Source organism: Denticeps clupeoides, chromosome 18 (assembly GCF_900700375.1).
Source record: "Denticeps clupeoides chromosome 18, fDenClu1.1, whole genome shotgun sequence".
NCBI lineage: Eukaryota > Metazoa > Chordata > Actinopteri > Clupeiformes > Denticipitidae > Denticeps > Denticeps clupeoides.
Genome location: NC_041724.1, coordinates 4883920 through 4905723, shown reverse-complemented (window position 1 = coordinate 4905723; position 21804 = coordinate 4883920). Strand labels below are relative to the sequence as shown.

At 43.2% G+C, this 21804-nt stretch overlaps 3 protein-coding genes across 6 annotated transcripts; 2 read left to right on the top strand and 1 right to left on the bottom strand.

Moving 5' to 3' along the window:
• The first annotated feature begins 1525 nt into the window (after nucleotides 1–1525).
• Nucleotides 1526–8120, top strand: gpc2 (glypican 2). Of its 2 annotated transcripts, none has more exons than XM_028960518.1 (11): nucleotides 1526–2055; nucleotides 3694–3852; nucleotides 3973–4107; nucleotides 4344–4519; nucleotides 4684–4764; nucleotides 5605–5770; nucleotides 6402–6532; nucleotides 6668–6814; nucleotides 6919–7055; nucleotides 7354–7526; nucleotides 7619–8120. In XM_028960518.1, the coding sequence occupies exons 1-11, from the start codon at nucleotides 1905–1907 to the stop codon at nucleotides 7891–7893; spliced, it is 1731 nt and encodes a 576-aa protein (XP_028816351.1). In that variant the 5' UTR covers nucleotides 1526–1904; the 3' UTR covers nucleotides 7894–8120. The 2 variants fall into 2 exon arrangements, with proteins under 2 accessions (XP_028816351.1, XP_028816350.1); XM_028960517.1 differs by having other exon boundaries at nucleotides 7613–8119.
• LOC114768307 (integrin alpha-6-like) lies at nucleotides 7764–17460 on the bottom strand. Of its 2 annotated transcripts, XM_028960516.1 has the most exons (26): nucleotides 17016–17460; nucleotides 16809–16936; nucleotides 16574–16650; nucleotides 16223–16487; nucleotides 15422–15535; nucleotides 15113–15329; nucleotides 14646–14845; nucleotides 14049–14137; nucleotides 13817–13944; nucleotides 13655–13744; nucleotides 13506–13570; nucleotides 13209–13354; nucleotides 12990–13133; nucleotides 12780–12892; nucleotides 12531–12687; nucleotides 12379–12453; nucleotides 12214–12293; nucleotides 12046–12120; nucleotides 11386–11488; nucleotides 10991–11167; nucleotides 10793–10903; nucleotides 10590–10700; nucleotides 10410–10508; nucleotides 10176–10301; nucleotides 9802–9876; nucleotides 7764–7881 (listed from the first exon to the last, which is right to left on the bottom strand). In XM_028960516.1, the coding sequence occupies exons 1-25, from the start codon at nucleotides 17186–17188 to the stop codon at nucleotides 9814–9816; spliced, it is 3126 nt and encodes a 1041-aa protein (XP_028816349.1). In that variant the 5' UTR covers nucleotides 17189–17460; the 3' UTR covers nucleotides 7764–7881; nucleotides 9802–9813. The 2 variants fall into 2 exon arrangements, with proteins under 2 accessions (XP_028816349.1, XP_028816348.1); XM_028960515.1 differs by lacking the exon at nucleotides 7764–7881 and having other exon boundaries at nucleotides 9472–9876.
• Nucleotides 17461–18302: 842 nt separating this feature from the next.
• Nucleotides 18303–20072, top strand: LOC114768324 (zinc finger protein 221-like). Of its 2 annotated transcripts, XM_028960545.1 has the most exons (3): nucleotides 18304–18735; nucleotides 18808–18925; nucleotides 19038–20072. In XM_028960545.1, exons 1-3 carry the CDS (start codon nucleotides 18487–18489, stop codon nucleotides 19982–19984), a joined length of 1314 nt encoding a protein of 437 aa, XP_028816378.1. In that variant the 5' UTR covers nucleotides 18304–18486; the 3' UTR covers nucleotides 19985–20072. The 2 variants fall into 2 exon arrangements, with proteins under 2 accessions (XP_028816376.1, XP_028816378.1); XM_028960543.1 differs by having other exon boundaries at nucleotides 18303–18925.
• Nucleotides 20073–21804: the final 1732 nt, after the last annotated feature.

Below are 21804 nucleotides of genomic sequence, written 5' to 3'. Positions count from 1 at the left end.
TGATTTGACAAGTGACTGAATCTTGAATCTTTGAGTCTAATAATATATGTTCTAATAATGCTTTAAATACGAGTATTTTGAAATCACTCTTCATATAATAAACCAGTGTGTAAAGTTTCTTGGCAATCGAAATCAATTCTGTTTGAGAAAGCAATTAAGGCCGTAATTCTCTTTAAAGCCATTGCATGCTTTATGCATGATACAATTATGTTGTCATGTGTATTTGCTATGCATTTTTTTCATTATTAACTTACCTAATATAACATTTGTATACACTGATGCAGGCAGGGAAAAGTGCTCAACTTTATATTTTTCAGAAATATAATTTAAAGTGTTTATTTTACTCTTTCTACATAAAATGTTCAGCTGATGCTTCTGTAAATCATTTCACTGACAAAAATACTTTAAACAGATATTAAATATGTATTTCCCATGCAAGGGAAGTTTAGTCCATTCTTTCATCCGATTTTCCATTTGATATTGGTAATTTTTGTGCCAGAGTTCTTTTCTTTCCGCATTCAACAAAATTCTGGTTTGCGACCCCCTCAGGTTGGGTTGATTAAAACACACAGGTTCTGTTTTATTTATTCAAGTCTCTTTCTCACTGCCAGATCAATACTGGCCTGAATAACAAATAGACACATGGGGGTCTGCTGGTGTGCAACATCTGCTCCATGCACAAACACACACAATCAAATAAGAGCTCTGCTCTCATCAAAGCTCTGACACAAAGCCGAAATGACTTCATTAACGTATACTATAAAGCTTTATGATGGATTAATTTGTTATTTATTTGTTCGGGGGTTACACAAATTAAAAATGACATTAAGTGGATAATGGTGTCCATCATGATTTATAAACCCCTATGATGCAACAAATAAGAGCTACATGTACTGTTTTAAAAAATATGTACGGGTTAAGGAAGCGGCCTCGTAATCAGAAGGTTGCCGGTCCGCCAAGTTGCCACTGAGGTACCACTGAGCAAAGCACCGTCCCCACACACTGCTCACCAAGGGTGATGGATAAAAACAGAGGATTTCGTGGTTCACCGTGTGCTGTGCTGCAGTGTTTTACAACACGACAATCACTTCACTTAAAGGAAAATAACATAATAACAATGTATGTAGAATATATGTACGGAGTGTGGTTTGGGGTCCTGTTCAGTGTGTCACCTTTGGTTTGTGACCAAAAACAACATATGTGAATATGTGTGCTATTTTAATAATTTTAATGAAACACCACAGGCCTAGATTGTCCTGTAGATTGCACATACACACACACACACACACACACATATATATATATATACACACACACACACACACACACATATATATATATATACACACACACACACACACACACACATATATATATACACACACACACACACACACACACACACACACACACACACACACACACACACACACACACATATATATATATATATATATATATATATATATATATATATGCGTGCGCAGACACATGCATGCAGACACAATCGCCAAGATCTGTTTAATTAGGCGCTTTGAGGCCAAATTGCCTGTTGAGAACCTGGACGAGGACACCCCTTCATCCATCCACACCCCCTCCCTCGGTGGTCGCGCTGTGGGGCTCATTGTTCTGAGACGGGATCGGAAGGCGAGGGTTGCGCGCAGCCGAGCGGGCTTCCCTTCACCCGCGGAGCCAGAGACAAAGAGCCGCACTTTCCTCCAAAACAAGCCCACCTCCCCGCAGCCGACATTTTTCATAGGAAGCGGGGATCGCAGCGAGGACGGCGCGGGGCACGAAGGCGGACGTTCGAGCGCCCGTTCATTCGTTTGGATTACAATTCTAATTATTATTAATATTATTTTTTGGCGTCTTGTTCTCCCCGCCGCGGGACGTCGGGTGCAGTCATGCCGGTGGCGGTCATGTTGGGGACGCTCTGCGCCCTGGTCGCCCTGACGCCCCGTCCGGCCACGGCGGGTCGCAGCTGCGGCGACACGCGGCAGGTTTACTCCGACAAGGGCTACAGCCTCAACACCGCCCCGCTGACCCAGATCTCCGGTAAGGCGCCGTCACAAAGCGCCGAAACTTTTCGCGCTGTGGGGTTTATGCAAAGATTACGCTGAGATTAGAGGGTTTTTTTTTATTGTGTTTGTCTGCGAATTCAACACCCCTTCACCCCCTATGTGGAGTAATAACGGGCTTTTCATTCACCCGGGCCAATAATGGGCACCTGAGAACCTCGCCCATAATTAACCAGTCTGGGGGGAATTTAATTATTAAATCCAACTCGTGTGTCTAGGAAGAATGGTATTATTATGATATTAAACATGTGACAGTCTTCCAATTTCCAACATTATAATTGAATAATTAAATTATAGTATTAATAATAGTATTAAGCCCAGCAATCAAATAATGACATACAGATTAATAATGACTAAAATAATGCATACCTTTGATAAAACATCCCCAGCGAGTATTGTGCTAATGAGACCAACAAAATATATTTAGTATGATGTTTCTCCAAAGGTACAAATTTGTTGCAGTTTTATGCACACACAGAAACAATATCATTTTTTAAAATTGTAGTCCACTTATATACTACAATTCAGATTGATTGTTTTTTTTTTTTTTAACATATATTAACAACATAATGTGTGGTATAGATTTTTTTTATTATTTTTTTCTTATTATTGACAAATTCCTTGTATGTGTTCACAGATGTGATTCTGATAAATCATTTGTGATTCTGTATGGATGCTGTATGGATGATAATGTGAGATGAAAATATCAAATTTAGGACTCCTTGGATGTCTGCCGTTCTGTCTGTCTGCCTGTCTGTATTGTTGTCCATTGGCTGAGTCTTGGCTCTGCGTCCCGTGGGCCAGGGGAGCAGATGGCTGCAAGAAAAGGATGATGATGAGAAAAGGGGGAGTGTTTCGCCGGAAACCTAGGCACGAGAATAGGCGAACAAAAGAAAGAATATAAATGTGTGGATTTATAGCATCGCACAAAAGTGAGAGCACTGTTAATAAACAATGATTGCAGAGTGACATCTAATTTGCTTTTTTGTTTGAATTTGGGATACTTATTTGTACAACTATACCATGATCATAAGTAATTGGTACAATAGTAAGAAGGCAACATTAGAAATAATAAAATATATATTGCACAACTGGCCAATGGAAATGTTAGCAGATGTACACCACTGGTGGACCACAATGAAAAGTAGACATGCAGACTGATGTGGCAATTACTGAATAAAATGAAGTCATTGTCATTGTGAAACAGCGCAGCACAGCATATGGTGACACAACGAAATGTGTCCTCTGCTTTTTACCATCATCCTTGGAGAGCAGTGGGCAGCCATCAGAGGTCCTCCCTGTCATCACTTTTTATATTCACTGCATGAGTTTTTTTCCTGTGCTCTGTCATAAATTATGCGGACAATACAAATAATTTTGTGTCAAAGGAAATTATTATTATTAAATATTTATGTGTAAAGAAAAATCAGAGAAATCAAATTGAACTGTAATGAAGGTATTTTCTTCTCTGAATCATTGAGTTCTTAATGTTGACCAGTGGACAGATTGTCCTGGCAGAGGAGGATTTCGTGAAAAACAGACATTTTAATCGCCGCCTGTTCACTGTGTGCTCACTGTCTGGTGCATTTTATAATCGACCACTTACTTGATTCAGGTGAACATCTGAGGCTTTGTCCCCAAGACTACACCTGCTGCTCCAGCCTGATGGAGGAAACGCTGGCTCGGCAGAGTGAGAGCGACTTCCTGTCTGCTATGGATGACTCTAGCCAGTTCCTTCTGACCACCTTCAACCAGAGACACCGCAAGTTTGATGGTGCGACCGCGTCACTGGTCTGCATGCGGGTTTAGGCCGTGGATTCAAAGTGTGAAAATGTTGGACTCGTTCATGGTATCTGAAAGGCATTGTTCTCACTTTTACTCTCTGTTGCTTCAGAGTTTTTCAGAGAACTCACTGATCTGGCGGAAAAGTCCATGAACCAGATGTTCACCAAGACCTATGGGCGACTGTACACACAGAATGCAAACGTTTTCCAGGAGCTGTTTGTTGAACTCCGTCGCTACTATTCTGGTCAGCATAGGGTTCATTTTTCATGCATTATATGCTATTTCTGCTTGACAGAGAGGCATGGAAAAGCAGGGTTGACACTTGGGGATGAGAAATAAGAACACAAATGTCTATGTGCATGACATAATTTCCTGCAAGCTATGCCATAACCTGAACAAAAAAAAAGTGTTTTTTTTTGACAAATTTTCCAGTCATTCACAAACATTGCACTGCTAAATGTTGTATTGTTTGGTATACAGGGGGCAGTGTGAGTCTGGGTGAGGTCCTGGCAGAGTTTTGGTCCCGGCTTGTGGAGCGTGTTTTTTCCCTGGTAAACCCCCAATACCAGTTCAGTGATGAGTATCTGGAGTGTGTCAGCAAACATGCAGAGCAACTGCAACCATTTGGAGACGTGCCCCGAAAACTGCGGCTTCAGGTGAGTCACCTAGCGATCTTTATCCTGGAGGACCCCCTGGCAGATTCTGACTCAGATTGTCCTTGTGGGTCCTGCAGGAACAGGACTGCGAACCACTAATGTAGATGGCTGATGGCTCTGTTGTGAAGGGCACCTGAATTTATCTCTCGCTCTGTTTATCTCAGGTGTCAAGGGCATTCATTGCAGCTCGAGCGCTGGTCCAAGGCCTTGCCACAGGCCGCGACATTGTCAGCAAGGCGGCAAAGGTGATTTCTTTGGCGTAAGGGTTTGCACGACTTTCTGTACTGCTGTCCACAGTGATAACAAACCCCATGCACAAAGCCCCGTCCCCACACACTGCTCCCCAGACGCCTTTCATGGCTGCCGTGATTCTGTCAGCATTATCAATTATCTGGTGCACTTTCAGTATCTAGTGCACTTTCAGTTTCCTTAACAGCTCAGAGCACGGGTGACGGCAGGCAGTGGCCATTATCCATGAGCTATTTAACCCAGCTGCCACTTTTGTTGCTTTTAGATCATAAAAGGTTGAATGGCTGCCGTGATCATTTGCTGTGTATAACAATGACAAAATCAATCAATTTCACTTTCACATTACTCAGTCCGTCAGGACCAAATGTTCTGTACTTTGATGATACAGGTGCTCAGTGTTATTGGCCTACTGGGCCAGTAATAATAAAGAAACCACACAATCTTGCACTCTTGCATATGCAAGCAGCGTACAACGAGATCTTTTAACATTCGCTTTCAGAGCAAATGTTCTAAGAGGGTTACATGCATAGTATTGATACTATGCATTGGTGGGGCAGTGGTGGCCTAGTGGTTAAGGAAGCGGCCCCGCAATCAGAAGGTTGCCGGTTCGAATCCTGATCCGCCAAAGTGCCACTGAGGTGCCACTGAGCAAAGCACCGTCCCCACACACTGCTCCCTGGGCGCCTGTCATGGCCGCCCACTGCTCACTCAGGGTGATGGGTTAAATGCAGAGGGCAAATTTCACTGTGTGCATCGTGTGCTGTGCTGCTGTGTATCACATGTGACAATCACTTCACTTCCCTGATACCAGAGGCCAATCACTCTTCTTCCTATAGTTGAATGCGGCTCCTGAATGCGTCCATGCTCTGATGCGTCAGTGGTACTGCCCGCTCTGTCGAGGAATGCCCACCCTTCGGCCCTGCCACTCACTGTGCCTGAATGTGATGAAGGGCTGCCTGGCCAATCAAGCCGATCTGGATGCAGAGTGGAACCATTTCATAGGTAAGAGGACGGACCTTATGCCAGATGGAAAATTAACATTTAAAACTTAAAAAAAGATACGCAGATGACCTTCAAAATAACAGGGTCTGTTTGAAGCCTCAGAACAGTTTAGATCAGCCTTGGGCAGGCGTGAGGTTAGCACATGGCGTTAAAAACTGAGACTGAATGTTGCCCTGATTTGAACCCAAGCCAATGCAAAAGTGCTAAAGAAAACTTCAGTGTATACATTTGAAGCAAGTCCTATTTATTCTCTTATGCCTTAGTTTACTCTATGAATTTCCTCATAGACAAATGGTGGCCTTGCGGGTAAGGAAGCAGACTCATAACCAGAAGGTTGCAGGTTCAAATCTCATTGATCTCATTGATCAAGGTACACTCTTTCATGGTTGCCCATTGCTAACTACAGTGATGGGTCGAATGCAGAGGACACATTTCATTGTCTCACCATGTGCTGTGCTGCAGTGTTTCACAATCACTACACTTCTAATTAATTTGAGCGGACTGAGGCATGCTTAGATTTAAAAGTTGGCTTGGAAATGTACAATTCTGCGTAAACCCCAGAAACAGAGCTCAGCAATATAGTTATTTATAGAAGCTTATTGCTCTGTCTCTCTGTCTTTTCCACCACTAGACTCTCTTGTGCAAGTTGCAGAAAAGCTGGAAGGTCCGTTCAACATGGAACTGGCAGCAGACTCCATTTCTGTCAAAGTGTCTGAGGCCATAATGCACATGCAGGAGAACAGCGTCGCCACCTCCACCAAGGCAATAAGCAAACAGATTCTATCAATTATACCTGGATTTATTTTAAAAAAAATGGTCTTTTCATCTAAATAAAGTACAAAGTTGGTCATTCAACGTAGTAAATAAAAAGTAATAATAAGTAAATCTTCACTTCAGGTCTTCCAGGGATGTGGAAACCCAAGGCCAGCCCTAGCAAGGTCCCGCCGTTCTCCTAAAGAGTCTCGGGGCAACAGGAGACCCTTCAGAATCTACAGTCCTGAGGAGAAGCCCACCACTGCTGCTGGCACTAACCTTGACCGACTGGTGAGATGAAAGGAGAAGCACAAGCGTGACAGAGATGCAATTATATTAGATATTTCTATTACATCAGTTTTTGCTTTCTAACCTTTTCCAACCCTTGTCTCCAGGTATCGGACCTGAAGGAGCGCTTGCGTCCAATGAAGGGTTTCTGGATCTCACTCCCTCACACCATTTGCAATGATGATAAAATGGCAGCTGATGTTACCAATGAAGACCGCTGCTGGAATGGACAGACAAGAGGAAGGTGACTGAAACTAATAATCTTTATTAGTTATTACTATTTTGGACTATCCTGCCAGGCTGGTAGTAGCCTAGTGGGTAACACACTTGCCAGGTTCAAATCCCACTTACTACCATTGTGTCCCTGAGCAAGACACTTAACTTTGCTCCAGAGGGACTGTCCCTGTAACTACTGATTGTAAATCACTCTGGATAAGGCCGTCTGATAAATGCTGTAAATGAATGCATTATTTTGATTTTACTGCAGTAATCACCATGTGTCTCATAGCTGTACATTGTGTCTGTGTATGTATATATGTCAGGTATTTACCAGATGTAACTGGGGACGGGCTGGTCAGTCAGATCAATAACCCGGAGGTTGAGGTGGACATTGCCAGGCCGGATGTGAGGACGCGGCAGCTGATCATGGAGCTCCGTGTCGCCACCAACAGACTGAGGCACGCACAGGCAGGACAGGACACAGACTTCATGGACAGTGAGTATGGCTTTTTTCACCACTCTTGTCGTTTGTCTAGCCATTTTTTGAACGTTTTTCTCCATAAATGTTCTCTGTTTTCGAAGGTGAAGGTGAGGAAGGCAGTGGGTCTGGAGGAGGGGATGGAAGTGAGAGGTACAACGATGACTGGCCAGGGTACGGCCCCTACTCGCCGCCTTACAGCAAACCGCCACGCAACCCCCCAAGCCCCAACAAACCCAGCCGCACACGTGACCGACTTGCAAACAAGTGGAACCGGGCCAATCAGGGGGGGCGGGGGAAGTCAGCTGCCAGCCTCCCAGCATCCTGCCACCTTCACCTCTTTCCTCTGTGCCTGGTGCTCTCTCTCGCCCCCCTGTGGAGGTAACAGGCCTTGGTTACGGGAAGGTCATATGAATCAACATAAGGAAAATAAGAAAAAAGCACAGTGGCACATTAACGCCATAGCTGTATTAGTAATTCACCAAATGATAAACAAAATGTTTTAAATGACAAGTGAATAATGAATCCATGATTCCAGGGTGGCAAAAAAAACAACAACAATGATATCTTCAAGTGTTTTTTTTTTTTTTTTTAGTCAGTTCACACTACAGCTGATATGGCACACCTAGAAAGCATACCCATTTTTTATTTCTCAATATATGAGTAGTAAAGGATGAATATACAGTTGCAAAAGCCTTATAGTACAGTGGCTTACTGTTCCTTTGTCTTAAAATTATACTGAGGTGTCATATATTTTTGGTGACATCTTTATTAGCAATAATGTCTCATATTGCAATGCCTGACACTGCACGTCGCCCCATACTGATAAGTATGTTTTTTTATCCACTTTACTATTTTAGTGATGTCAGGCTTATTTAAGTGATGGCTTCAGGTTTATTTGCCATGATCCCAATGTGTTTAAAGGACTAGATTGCTTTTAAAAGAATTGTGTTTTTATTGTTACTTTTATTTATTTGCACATAAAATGTGAGAAGAACATAAAACATCAATTACAGGTTCACATTTCAAGATGAACCTTGCACAAATAAGTTCATGTTGCTGACCATGAAATGTAGAACTATATATTTAATAATTTATTAGCTTTAATTTATTTGATTGTATTTTTGAATGTTAAATTTGAAGGTTGAATGTTTGAGCCATTCCTGTATGTGACCAATCTGCTGTAGAATTTTTTTTTTTAAGGGGTTCTAAGGGTCATTATACAGTTGGCCTGTAGTGTGAGAAACTGAGTCCAATTTTGATGCAGCTGTTGGATGGAAGTGTTGGGACAACTTTAATTCAACCTTTTATGATCTAAAAGCAACAAAAGTGGCAGCTGGGTTAAATAGCTCATGGATAATGGCCACTGCATGCAGTCACCCATGCTCTGAGCTGTTAAGGAAACTGAAAGTGCACTAGATACTGAAAGTCCACCAAATAATTGATAATGCTGACAGAAAGTACAATGTAAAACTTTAAGTCAAGAAGCAGAAGCAGCAATGGAATTCCAAGAATGTAATAAATTAACAGAATAACAAGATTCTGCATTTTCAGAGAGTGAGGGTAAATGGGGAAAATAATGATAAAGGGGGAAGGAAGCCTAGAAAAGTGGAGGAAACTTGCAGCTTAGTGAAATGTACATTATGACATACAGAGGCACACATCTCTTGATTCATTTGCATCCCATCTTATGTGTCCATTGCAGGAATGTTCAGTGTGAGTGGTTCGTCTGGTGCTCTTTATGTAGTAGTACGTTCAGCTTCATCACAACCACCAAGATTCTAGAAGTTTCAGGGCCTTTGTAATGGCTGCATGAGTCCAAATCATATCGTTACATATGAATTTTGGTAGCAGTGGTCCATATGAAGTAGTCTTCCATAATGACCTGTGTCATATTGAGTCCACGGTTATGTTTTAAACTCATAATCAATAAAAGCACAGAATGAAAATGTTTTTTGGGGGAGGGATTTTTGGCATTGGACAATTGTTTAAATTAAGAAGGGTCTGATCAGGTATGACCTGTGTCTAGACCCTAGCCAATAATTTGTATATGAATAAGTTTGTAAATGAATAATGGAAAGAAAGCAAAAATCAGAAACCTTGTGTACTGTATGTGAAACTTGTGATTAAAACATTTCTTTGACTTTTATCAAATTGCAAATTTTGTAAGTCCAATGACCATTTTATTTTCTCTTTTTATACAAAAACATTAAAAAAGAACATTGGTACATGACAATTTGCACAGTTTACAGCATCAAACAGCATCAAGTTCACTGTTTCACCCTCAGCTTACAGGATGAGAGTCTTATGCCTTTGGGTTGATGCTTTGGTATTTTGATTTGTCCTTGTCAGAGTCAAAACAGCCGAGCTGAATGGGAAAAATTAATATAGTCATAAAAAGTACCTATGACAATCAAATTGGATCACAGTGAAATAAAATATGCAAAAAGTACTAAAAAAATATAGAGTTCTTTTATAAAACTAGCAACATTACTATATTATGGCCAAACATGTGATATCATAATCAGTGAATCTGTTAAAAGTCACACAAATATGACTTTTCTGCCCTTGAACTGCATTCATTGCTTTGACCAGTATTCACCTGGCATCCCACATATTTCATACATTCAATGTAAATGGGGAGGGTGTGGGTGCATATTTAAGTACCTTGCAGAGCAAGTATCCCAGAAGAACCATCAATCCAATTGCAACAATGACCGAGAGAAAGATGACCCACCAGGGAACACGAGTGTAGAGTACAGATTTGTTTTCTGGGAATACAGTTAGCTTCACCTGCAGAATGAATCAGTATAATCCAACCAATAAATGTAGATTTACAAATGTTTCTTTTATACTCTTAATCAAAACTGAATCGTTTGTTCATGTCATTTTAGAATTTACCTGAGCATGTGACGTCTTGAGGCCCACATTCTCTGGAGCTGATCCTAGGCTGAGAGAAGCGTTCACCACAATTTCCAGGTAGTTTAGGGAGCTGTAGTCCTATTAAAATGCAGAGACAGGCCTGTAAGGCATGGTGCAAGTGCATCCATTACTTTGTTCCTGAATGCATCTGCCATCTACCTCAAGGAAAGTACTATTCCACAAGCGAGCTCGGAGAATGATGACAGCAGTATCATCCAGACCCATCAAGGAGCACTTCATGGTCACACATCTCACCTCATTGGTGCACGCCTGGAGGAGAACATGAGGGGAATGTTGCTGCAGGAGCACTTGCAGGTGTAAAGTAGGGAGAATCTACAATAGTTGTGAAATCAAACAATTACCAGGATCTTGTGCTTCCTTTTACCGAATATTGAAAAGATCCCATTTTCACTCAGAGCCTCCAGTTCTCCTTCTTCAGCCTGCCGTTTTCTTCTGGAGGTGGCAGAGGTGGCCTACAGGCAGAGGCCATGTTGTAACTCTACTAAAGCAGATTCAAAGTCACCTCCCTTACCACAACTTTGACCAGTCCATTATCTAACCTTGATGTGCTTGATTGCCCTGATTTCTTCGGTTGGGGTGCATGGGGCAGCTTGGACGCCTTTACTGTTGATCTGCGTCAGATACAGCAGCCATTTCCCATCCTTATTTTCTTTAGGCCACTGAATGTCCAGTGATGCAGCAGCCAGTGATTTCAGGGGACGCCCAAGGTTGATGATCTTCACAGCAACATCAAGACCAAGTGTCAGTATGTGTAACCAGGTCTACACAAACTGTGGCATTTAAAAAAGGTTCAGCTTTCACTGCCACAGCAAACTTATATCAGTCTTAAATAGTCTTAGAAAGAACTAAAATGGGACATTCCAAAGACTCTATATGGTTAGAAATGTTTCTTGAACAATCCAATATTGTAATGAGAACTTAATTAGGAACATACTCTAAATTCATACTGGATGAGGTTTCCAATCTCATCCTCTGATGTCATTGCAGTGTCGCCTTTGACGTCACCTCCAAAAAACACCTGAGAAGGTCTGGCCAGGCTGCCAACACAAAGCGAAACAGTAACGTGACAGCGGGCTACAGGAATTTGCCGATGTTAAGTGCACAAAACACTGCAAATATACGACTTTGCCTCAGTGGCACCTCAGTGGCACCCGGCTTGAGGCAGTGGATGGCCTAGCAGGTAAGGAAGTGAACCCGTTATCGGAAGGTTGCCGGTTCGATTCAAGAGCCACCAAGGTGCCACTGAGCAAAGTACTGTCCCCACACACTGCTCCCCGGGCGCCTGTCATGGCTGTGAAAGGCTAAGTTGTGTGCACATAGAGTTCTTTTATAAAACTAGCAACATTACTATATTATGGCCAAACATGTGATATCATAATCAGTGAATCTGTTAAAAGTCACATAAATGTGCACTGCGCGCTGCGCTTCACAATAACAATCACACTTCACTTTCAACTCGCCGGTTCAGGATTCAAACCAGCAGTAGATTGCATATAAAATGCATAGTTCATTGCAGATTAAAGTACGGTATTTCTTGGGGGCCTAGACATTTGCCTGCGTTGCCTACCTTTTTTTAAGAACACATTATGCTTACCCAAATACCTGCAGATCAAGCTCAAACATAACCCTTGCCTTGGCTTCAACTGCTGAGATGTTCTGAGAACTGATCCTGTTCGTGAAAATTCAAGAAAAATCTGGTAAAAATATTTTCTTGTGTATTAGTTTCAAGATTTAAATATTTGAACATTAAAAAAAAACACACGTTTTTAGCTGCAACTGGACATCAACGTCTTTTGTACTGAGGGAGATCCGTTCTGTGGTCAAGATTATATAAAGTGTGACCTGGGACACACCTCAGAATTACTGACAGAATTACTCATTTACAGGCCGTAATCCAACACCTTTTACCACAGATGAGCTGACTCACCTCCGAGTCTCTGGTGAAAGGATTTCCCAGGTGGCACTCCACCAGAGTACCGTTCTCATTGGCCGAGCAGCTCGCCTGCCGGAGTTACGCACCATTTCAGAGAATATGACACACAGGAAACAGCCCCTTGATTTCAGAGCTGGCCGACTCACCGATGGCTGGCCGGAGATGTAGGAAACGTAGGACAGTGAGTCAGGGAGTGTGACTGACAGCTGAGTCTGATGGGCGTCCTCCCCGTCCTTGTTTGTGACCAAAATTTGAAGTGCAACCTCCTTGTCACCGGGGGTAATGACTGCTTCACCATTTTCCCTTTTTAATGAATAGAAACACATAGTCAGGCCTTGCCATAATTAACATTTCTGAGCCTATAACTTCATACAGTACATATAAAATTACGTTACCTTGTTAGTGGAGTGAAACTGTTCTGGTTTTGTCTGGATACAAACTCATATTTGAGTGCCAGGTTACTGTAGCAGATGTTGTCACTCCGGCATCCTGTATTGACGAACATGATCTGGAACAGATGACAAAATCAATGTCTACATAATATTTGATGACTGCATGTACCACATATCATACAGCAACAGCCCCAGTGCTACACACACACTCACCTGAGACTGGATGTGTCTGGACTCCTGAGAGTCTACTGGTGTGAGGTTAGGCAGGGAGGCCTGGACCAGGCTCTGGGTGGTGGCCCTCAGGAGGGAGGCTGACACAGTGATGGGGATGCCACTGAGCTTATCGTGTATTTCACTCTAGGAGAGGAGCTTACATTTTAAGCCTATTATCTTAAAATGGTAATGCAATAGATAAATGAAAAAAAACATTACCTGGAGCCTAAGAGTGGTCAGCACGCACTTCTCTTTATCTTGGCCTAGGAGTTCCAGGTCACTCTGAAATGGACTCTCGAACGTGAGCCTTGGTGGCAGCTTCAGTTTACGCCTTTCTTCATCTGCTTCCATGCGATAATGAATGGCTGTAAGCAACAAGCACATGAGTTACATTGAGTGAAAGAAACATGGATGCTGCATGAATATTCACAAGTCACTTAACTTGACTAGCAACAGAACGTCATTTGCCATGACAGCAAACAGTGGTAGCTTTATTGATACTGGCGGTGCACTTACTCACGCTTGGGTGATAAGTCGCTGGATGTGTCGAGTATGAAAAGCAGGAGTGGACACTAATCATGCTGTATATTAAAAATGGATGCATTAGGAACACTGATAATGTTTGCATGAAGTGTGAAAATCCTTTTTTCCACGACTCAACTTACCAGTGGCGCTTATCACAGTTATCTTTTTTAAAGTTGATTAGATTAGGGGTTATCGTCATTTTCTTCCTGATATTTATAACAGGTCTTGCCCTATAAAAAAAATCTGATACATGAGCAAACAGCATGTGGTTCTAATATCAACTCCAGCGAATGAAAAATTACCTGAAAACATGTACTGCATCTGAAAGAGACCCAACAGCCAAATCGGGATATTCATTCCCATCGATGTCCATGTTCCCCGCAAGGGAGTATCCAAACATCTTCACATTATTACCTCGATCTTCCAAGACCTAAATTAAAAATTTACATTTTAAAATTGTACCGTCTGCTCAACCCTCCGATTTGGGATCATCCTTAGATCTGTGTTTGGTTATATGTGTATGCTCCAACGGACCTGTGCTGGCTTTTTCCTGATCCCTTCAGGGGAGCCATGGTACAGGTAGACACGTCCAGACCCTTCATACGGGACACCCACAGCAATATCTGCCAAAGATGCACTAGCTGGTGACAGTGGCAGTACATAATAATGGAACACAGCTTTAAAACTTCTCAAGTCTCAAGCAGAAACCGTTCTGGAACTATTAGACTGCAACAACATCACACTCGCTTGTTGCTTGTTGTCATCAGAAAATGAAATTTAGCAAAAAGCTGAAAATCACAGCACCTTTCTGCAACACAGGGATCAGCACTAAACTGAAGCAATGTCAGAATGCATTAAGAATGAAAAGGCTAATTTCCTATTTCATTTTGTTCGTTAATAACACAGTGTTCAAAAGAGCGTCATTAGGCCACAATGATGACTGCCCAAATTTTAATCAGCAACAGTATATGACAAAATGCATAATTTCGAAAAGTGTGAGTTTGGAAAATTTTTGTATTCAAAATGTCAATTCATTAAATCAGTTTAGTATAGCGTTTGTATAAAGATAAGGATCCATCGCGATTTCTATCCATTACAAAATCACCACTTATGAATGATAACACAACTGACCTTGAAAGCCGTCCTGATTGATATCCCCAATGCCTTCAACTGCCAGACCAAACATGGAGTCCTGATTACCACTGAGACGGATGCCCTCTTGCTTGCTCCAGTCTTTTGCGCCAGCGCTGTTGATGTACACGTACACAGCCCCTCCCACGTCTCCATCCTTCTCAAAGTACTGGGGCGCGCCCACCACAATGTCCTCCCACCTTCATCAAAGGGATCACAGTGAAATAGAATATGCTTTTATAAAACTAGCAGTATTACTGTATTATGACCCACCATGTGATATCATACTCTGTTAAGTCACACAAATATGACTTTTCTGCCCATGAACTGCATTCATTGCTTTTAACCAGTATTCACCAGGGCAGAGCAACTTTTCCTCCCACCTTCAACAAAATTCTATTTTTTCCACGTTTTGACCAAGATGAGCTGCCTGTCTGCTCCAGACAATTAATAATTTGTCAACTCACCCGTCCGCATTCAGGTCCACCACAGCAAGGTCATATCCAAAGGAGGAGGCCAGGCCTGGGCCATTGAGGGTGTGCACAACTTCCAGGTTCCTGCGACCGTTGCTACGGTCCTTTTTCAGCATCAGCACCTTCCCACTGTAACCGGCACGGGGTGCCCCTGCTACAATAATCAGCTCCCCTTTCTGAATCAGATTCGTCCCAGAATCCAAAGAAAAACCTTTATTGGGCACACAAGTTACATGGACTGACACAAAAGAAGACCAACAAATGATGTTTGTATTCCAGACACATGTAAGCTACATAACACACCGACATAGCTGCTTATGTCCACTGGAATGAGACTGGGGTTGTACTGATTTTCATCGCCCGTTTCAAGAAACTGTGGGTCGGTTGAGTCAACAACAGGCTCCAAACGCACAGCTCCTACAAATAAAGGAAACAATTAAAGAAAAATAAAACCAAATTATGCAACACTTTCACAACATATTCTTTTTATAACACATGATGGACATTTATGGATGACGGACGCTGTAAATGGAAGGACCCATTTATATTTACATTTACAGAATTTATCAGACGCCCTTATCCAGAGCGACTTACAATCAGTAGTTACAGGGACATTCCCCCCTGGAGCAACTTAGGGTTAAGTGTCTTTCTTAGGGACACAATGGTAGTAAGCGGGATTTGAACCTGGGTCTTCTGGTTCATAGGCGAGTGTGTTACCCACTAAGCTACTAACACCCTAACACCCCTTCCACATCAGCCTCACTTAAAATGGCCTCGCATTCGTATCTATGTATCCAGAGCGATTAACAATCAGTAATTGTCTTTTGGTTCATAGGCAGGTGAATTACCCACTAGGCCACTACCACCCTTACCACAATCTATATATGTTAAGCGGTTGTTCTTTTGGTTAGATAATGGGGAATAGATGTGGTTTTAGGTGCATGACAAACTGTGTATAGCGTACTCTACCTACTCAATCTCGGGATAGGTGGATGTACTTTGTAAAGTGGTGATAAAAGGAGAGTAGATACAGGCTGGATGTTTAATAAGGTGTCCGATGAGATCATTTTGTTTCAAAACAATATCTCAGGCTTCATTCTGTACCTTTCCAATCATACATTCCTGGGGCTCCAAACAAAAGGTGCTGCTGGCCCTTGGCGAATGCAGGAGAAAGACCCTGCTGACAGTAGCCAAAGCCATTCTTCGTGTTGTCCACATCCAGGCGACCTGATTCAGCACAGAACTTCCGGTCCCAGAAAAACTCGTCCACGTCTTTGCCCACCTGGAGATCCTGCTCTAAGACGATGCAGCGGCCAGGGACAATACGGGACTCCACAGACTTCCACTTCTGGTATCGATGTGCACAGGTCTACCAAGGTGGACAAGGTAAGAAAGTGATAAAGTAAGTCTGAATTGCAGAAGGTCAACAAAATCTATATTTATGTCCTCACTTACCACAACCTTGCCTCCTGCGCCCTGACTTTGCACCCTTACGCCCATCCACTGGTTCTCTTTATAATCCTCTTCTCTTTCTAGGGTATGAGACAAATGTGAGCACTTGCTACCACTTGTCCCCTTAAACCCAACCACACCTCCAATACTAAGCACAGCAATGAATCGGTTTCAGGTTAACGCAGAGCATGCACTTGCATTCACCCAAGTAAAACAAACAAGAGTGGAGCAGATTAACCTTCTTCGTCAAACTTGACACGCTGGCAGTCATTGGGGCGGCTGTTAAAAGGGCAGCTGTACAGCCCCCCAGTTATATTAGCCCTTTGGTTCCCCAGTGCTCTGGCATGCGGAGCACCGACCAATAACCTGGAGTCGGAGAAAAACGAATGCGATCATCATCTACACTGCGACCAGGTCCTGTGATTTCGATTTAGTCTGCACTCACAGTTTGCGATCTGAGGGCCTCAGCTGGTGGTGCATGGCCAGCGAGAATCCAAACAGACTCCCAGGCTCTCCATTCTTCCGGAGGACACCACTTGTGTCCAGGTTAAAGGCCGAGAGCCGACAAAGCCAACACTGAACCAGGAACAACAAGAGCAGGCAATTCCCCCATGCCATGCTGCAGAAAATCTGGAGAGATGTGTTCAATCGGGTTGTTCCCAAAGCTGTGCGCTTGCATAAGCAGGTGGGCAGTTTAGGTACAAAGCCGCTGTGGGAGTGGCTCCTGGGACTTTATAATGAGCCGTCACAGGCCACAGGGTGTGGATGTGGACAGAACAATCGTACCTGGAGATAACAAGTGTTAATATTTGCCTTGTCCTCAGAAAGGAAACGTTACGCAGCCTATCCTGTCTTCCAGGCAACATATTAGGTGTCTCGTATTATACTGAAGCACACGTGAGCATTCGGCTTTCAGCGAGCAGTTTCTCCTGAATCTCCTGAAAGCTCCATACAACAAAAATAACATTTATTTCTTATATAGCCAAAAATCCTAATCAAAATCATAAAAAAAAAAAAAATTAAAAAACTATTTTAGTGTTAGCATACCATATGCGTCACAGCAGGGTTTTAAATCATGGTGCACTGTTGTGAGTCAAGATCTAGAGTAGCATGTCAGTTCTGAATCCTGATGATCCCTAATGGATGTACATATAGTAGTTGTTGTACCATCAATAAATTCCTTATGATAGCTTTTTAGCTTTGTTTGTAATCAGTAAAAAGGAGGCGGTAGTAGCCTAGCGGAAAACACACTCGCCTATGAACCAGAAGACCACAAACTCACAGGTTCAATCCCCACCTACTACCATTGTGTCCCTGAGGACTGTCCCTGTAACTACTGATTGTAAGTCACCCTGGATAAGGTTGTCATAAATGCCATAATATATGTAAAAAAGGAAAGCATGCTCTAGTCATCATTAGTGTTGATATTGGGTATTTGCTTGAACAGCCTAAAACCTCATTAAGATTAAAACATGTATGATGGACACACTTCTCACTCCATGGAATCACTCCGCACACATTGTTTCCAAGGTCACAGGGCATTGTTTGGGCTTTCATACATGTAGTCCTTGGTACCCATTTGTGAACACAATATCATATATAACATTTGTCAATGAAATGTACTTTGCTTTCATTTTCACGTACAAGCAAGACATGCAAAAGGATGGTTTATTATTCCAAGCTGAAAACCAACGATAAAGAAGGGCCATGAAGACATTTGTACTGTTTGACCGTAGCCGCTTCCCGTACGCGGCGTGAATCTCGCGAGATCTGAAATACGTGCTTTCTGTGTTGTTGGTTGGAACATATTCTGCGAATAAACGCTGAACCTGTATCGTGACTCACAGTTTACGAGACAATAACATGACTTGTTGGAATTAATAAAAACAGACACGCGCGTTGAGGGAAGCTGTAGGATGCTGAGAAAAATGTCGTCCTCGTCCGTCTTCCAGAACCAGCTGGCGTCGATCATGGAAATCCTGGTGAACTCGGCGGTGAGCGACATTTGCCGGCTGGTGGACGACGGCGCGGCCGTCCTGCACGTCGAGATCTCCCGCGGCCGGTCCGAGATCGAGGAGCTGCGGCTGAAGCTGCGGCTGCTGGAGGGCGAGCTGAGCTCGGCGCGGCGGGCCGAGGGGAGGGCGGCCAAGTCCGTGGCCATCCAGGTGCGTTGGGACGCGCTGCCGCCTCTTTCGCTACGAGCACGGGGACGAAACGCGTGTTCTTTTACTCTCAAGTGTGCAGGTCTGGGCGAAGGTGGCCTGGAGTTTGTGGCTGTAAAGCACGAGAAGCTGGAGGACCCGGACGAGGAGGAGGAGGAGGAGGACCCGCGCGTAAGCGACAGCTGTGTGACGGGTACCTGTCAAAGTGTTGTCCCTTCCTCTCGCATTCTGTGCCCGTGGGCACTCTTGGTTCACACGCGATTGTAATGACACCGCAAACCTGCTCCCTTTCTCTTCCCTCGCAGCATCCGCGCAGTTTGAGTGGCAGCGCTGTGTGGAAGGCTGGCCAGCGTCCGTGTCTGACCAGGCTTCCAGCACAGAGGGGTGGAGCAGTGAACTGTTACCGGTCCCGAGCCCACAGAAACTCAGACGTAGGCGGAACAAAGTGACGGGACGTTTGACCAAAGAGGACCGCAATGAATTAGTGGGACGCGTAGACCATAGGGTAGTGGTGTTGTCCAAGGTGTCTCCCAAACATGAGAATGTTCGAGGGCAAAATTATCCACAGTTGTCGAGCACGGACGTGAAAGACGCTCGTCAGCAGGGTTTCTTTGGCTCGCCGTGGACCTCTGGGGAGAACGGGGAGGGTTCATCCCCTGATGTGTATGAGGTAGAGTACAAACCTGCCTTATATAAACAGGATGAGCTGAACGATGGGCATGGCGGAGGTACAGCAGGAGTGGACCTTGAAGACCAGCAGACTGAGTTCGGGAAAGTAGAACAAGCCGTGACCGCCCCTTGTCCCCCTTTGTCAGACCTCACTCCACATGGCCAGTCTACTAGATCCACAGTGTCTCTTCCATTACCATCGTCCCGTACTGGGCCGAGGTCCTACGTATGCGATCAGTGTGGACGGGGATTTTCACACATGCATGTGCTGAAAAGGCACCACATTGTCCACTCGGGGCTGAAGCCTCACGTCTGCGGGAACTGCGGCAAGCGCTTCGCGCTGCAGGACAGCTTGAGGCGCCACCAGCGCATCCACACAGGCGAGCGGCCGTACGGCTGCTCGCTGTGCGGGAAGCGTTTCACTCAGCGGACTCACTTGAACATTCATATGTCTGTGCACACAGGCGTGCGCCCGTTCACTTGTGCCGTCTGTGGAAAGAGCTTTAGCCAGACACACGCCCTGCGTCGGCACATGAGGGTTCACGTGGTGGAGGAGATTCCTTTTTATCATGATGCTTCCTAATTGCGGGCCAGATGTCTCTCCTGCTAGTTATCTACAGTACAGGCCAAAAGTCTGGACACACCTTCTCATTCAATGTGTTTTCTTTATTTTCATGACCATTTACGTTGGTAGATTCTCACTGAAGGCATCAAAACTATGAATGAACACATGTGGAGTTATGTACATGTTTTATATTCTAGTTTCTTTGCTCTGATTACTGCTTTGCACACTCTTGGCATTCTCTCGATGAGCTTCAAGAGGTCGTCACCTGAAATGCTTCTCCAACAGTCTTGAAGGAGTTCCCAGAGGTGTTTAGCACTTGTTGGCCCCTTTGCCTTCACTCTGCGGTCCAGCTCACCCCAAACCATCTCGATTGGGTTCAGGTCCAGTGACTGTGGAGGCCAGGTCTCCACTTTTTGTTAAGTCCATAACTCCACATGTGTTCATTCATAGTTTTGATGCCTTCAGTGAGAATCTACCAACGTAAATGGTCATGAAAATAAAGAAAACACATTGAATGAGAAGGTGTGTCCAAACCTTTGGCTTGTACTGTATGTGTTTCAAACGTACCAAAGCTGCACATGACAGGACATTGATTTCAGATTACTTAAAAAAATCTTTTTGGATCCAAATCTGCAGATTTCAATATATAATATACCATGGAGCTTATGTTGCCATACAGCAAATTGTCAATGACTTTTAAATGTCTGTAACCTAAAGGCACATGGATGGAAGCATCTTTTTTATGTTCTGGGGCACTGGATTGAATAACCTCTGGTAAATAAATAGATGTTTGTATAATGATAATATAGTGTTTATTTATATTTGTCGTGTTTAGTTTGTAAAATTATTATTATCTGTCTAAAGCCATGTAATCACTCAAGAAATTGCTAAAACTTTGTTAAATGTGTTCACAGAAAATGTCTTTAGTTTATCTTTGTTTATAGCAGAGTAACCAGAACAGGTTGGCAGAACAGGTTTGCCAAATTTTATAAAGCCCAATAGCTGTTCCCTGTAGATGTTTGTCAAAGCCACAAAGAAAAACGGAAATCTTGCCAACTGTTACATTTATAGGGTGTAATAGTAAAGATTTACGAGCATCTATGAAATTCATCATTCACTGTGTCCAATAGGACAATCGACATTTTGGTACTGAATAATGTGGCAGTGTGAATGTTACGCCAGGGCTAAGACTTGATTTCGACCAATACTCCAGCCAATTATAGTACAGATGTTTTCTGCACTGTCACCCTTGCACTGTCGAATCTGCTGATGCACAGTTCATAGTTTGCAGAGAATGCCACCATCTAGTGTACGAGAGATGAATTGGCGATTCACAAGTACATATTCCATGTACTGGCAATTACACGAAGAATAAGGCTGTTGGGTTTGTTCCCATTTAAGATAAGTTAAATCTTTGTCATTATCACTTCTCAAGGAACAGCGGAATTTAAGGTGCGGTCGACTCAGTGTGAGGCATAGAGTTAAGACAGACTTGAACAAATAAAATAGTAAATATTACTACTACACTGGTAAAAAAAATATATACATAGGCAATCTTGTACTGTCTATATCTTTACAATCTATTGCACGTTGTGTGACTATTGCACATTACTGCACATAGTGAGGTGGTATTTCAGATATGTAGCTGCTATGTAAGTGGTATTGCAGCTATAGCTATAGGACAAACTATTAGGTTCGACTGTGAAGCAGATAGGCTATAATTTTACTCTGGAACTATGGATTGCATCTACAGTCATAGCCAAAGGTTTTGAGAATGATCCAAATACTGTTTTCCACAAAGTTTGCTGTTTCTGTTTTTATTATGGCAATTTGCATAA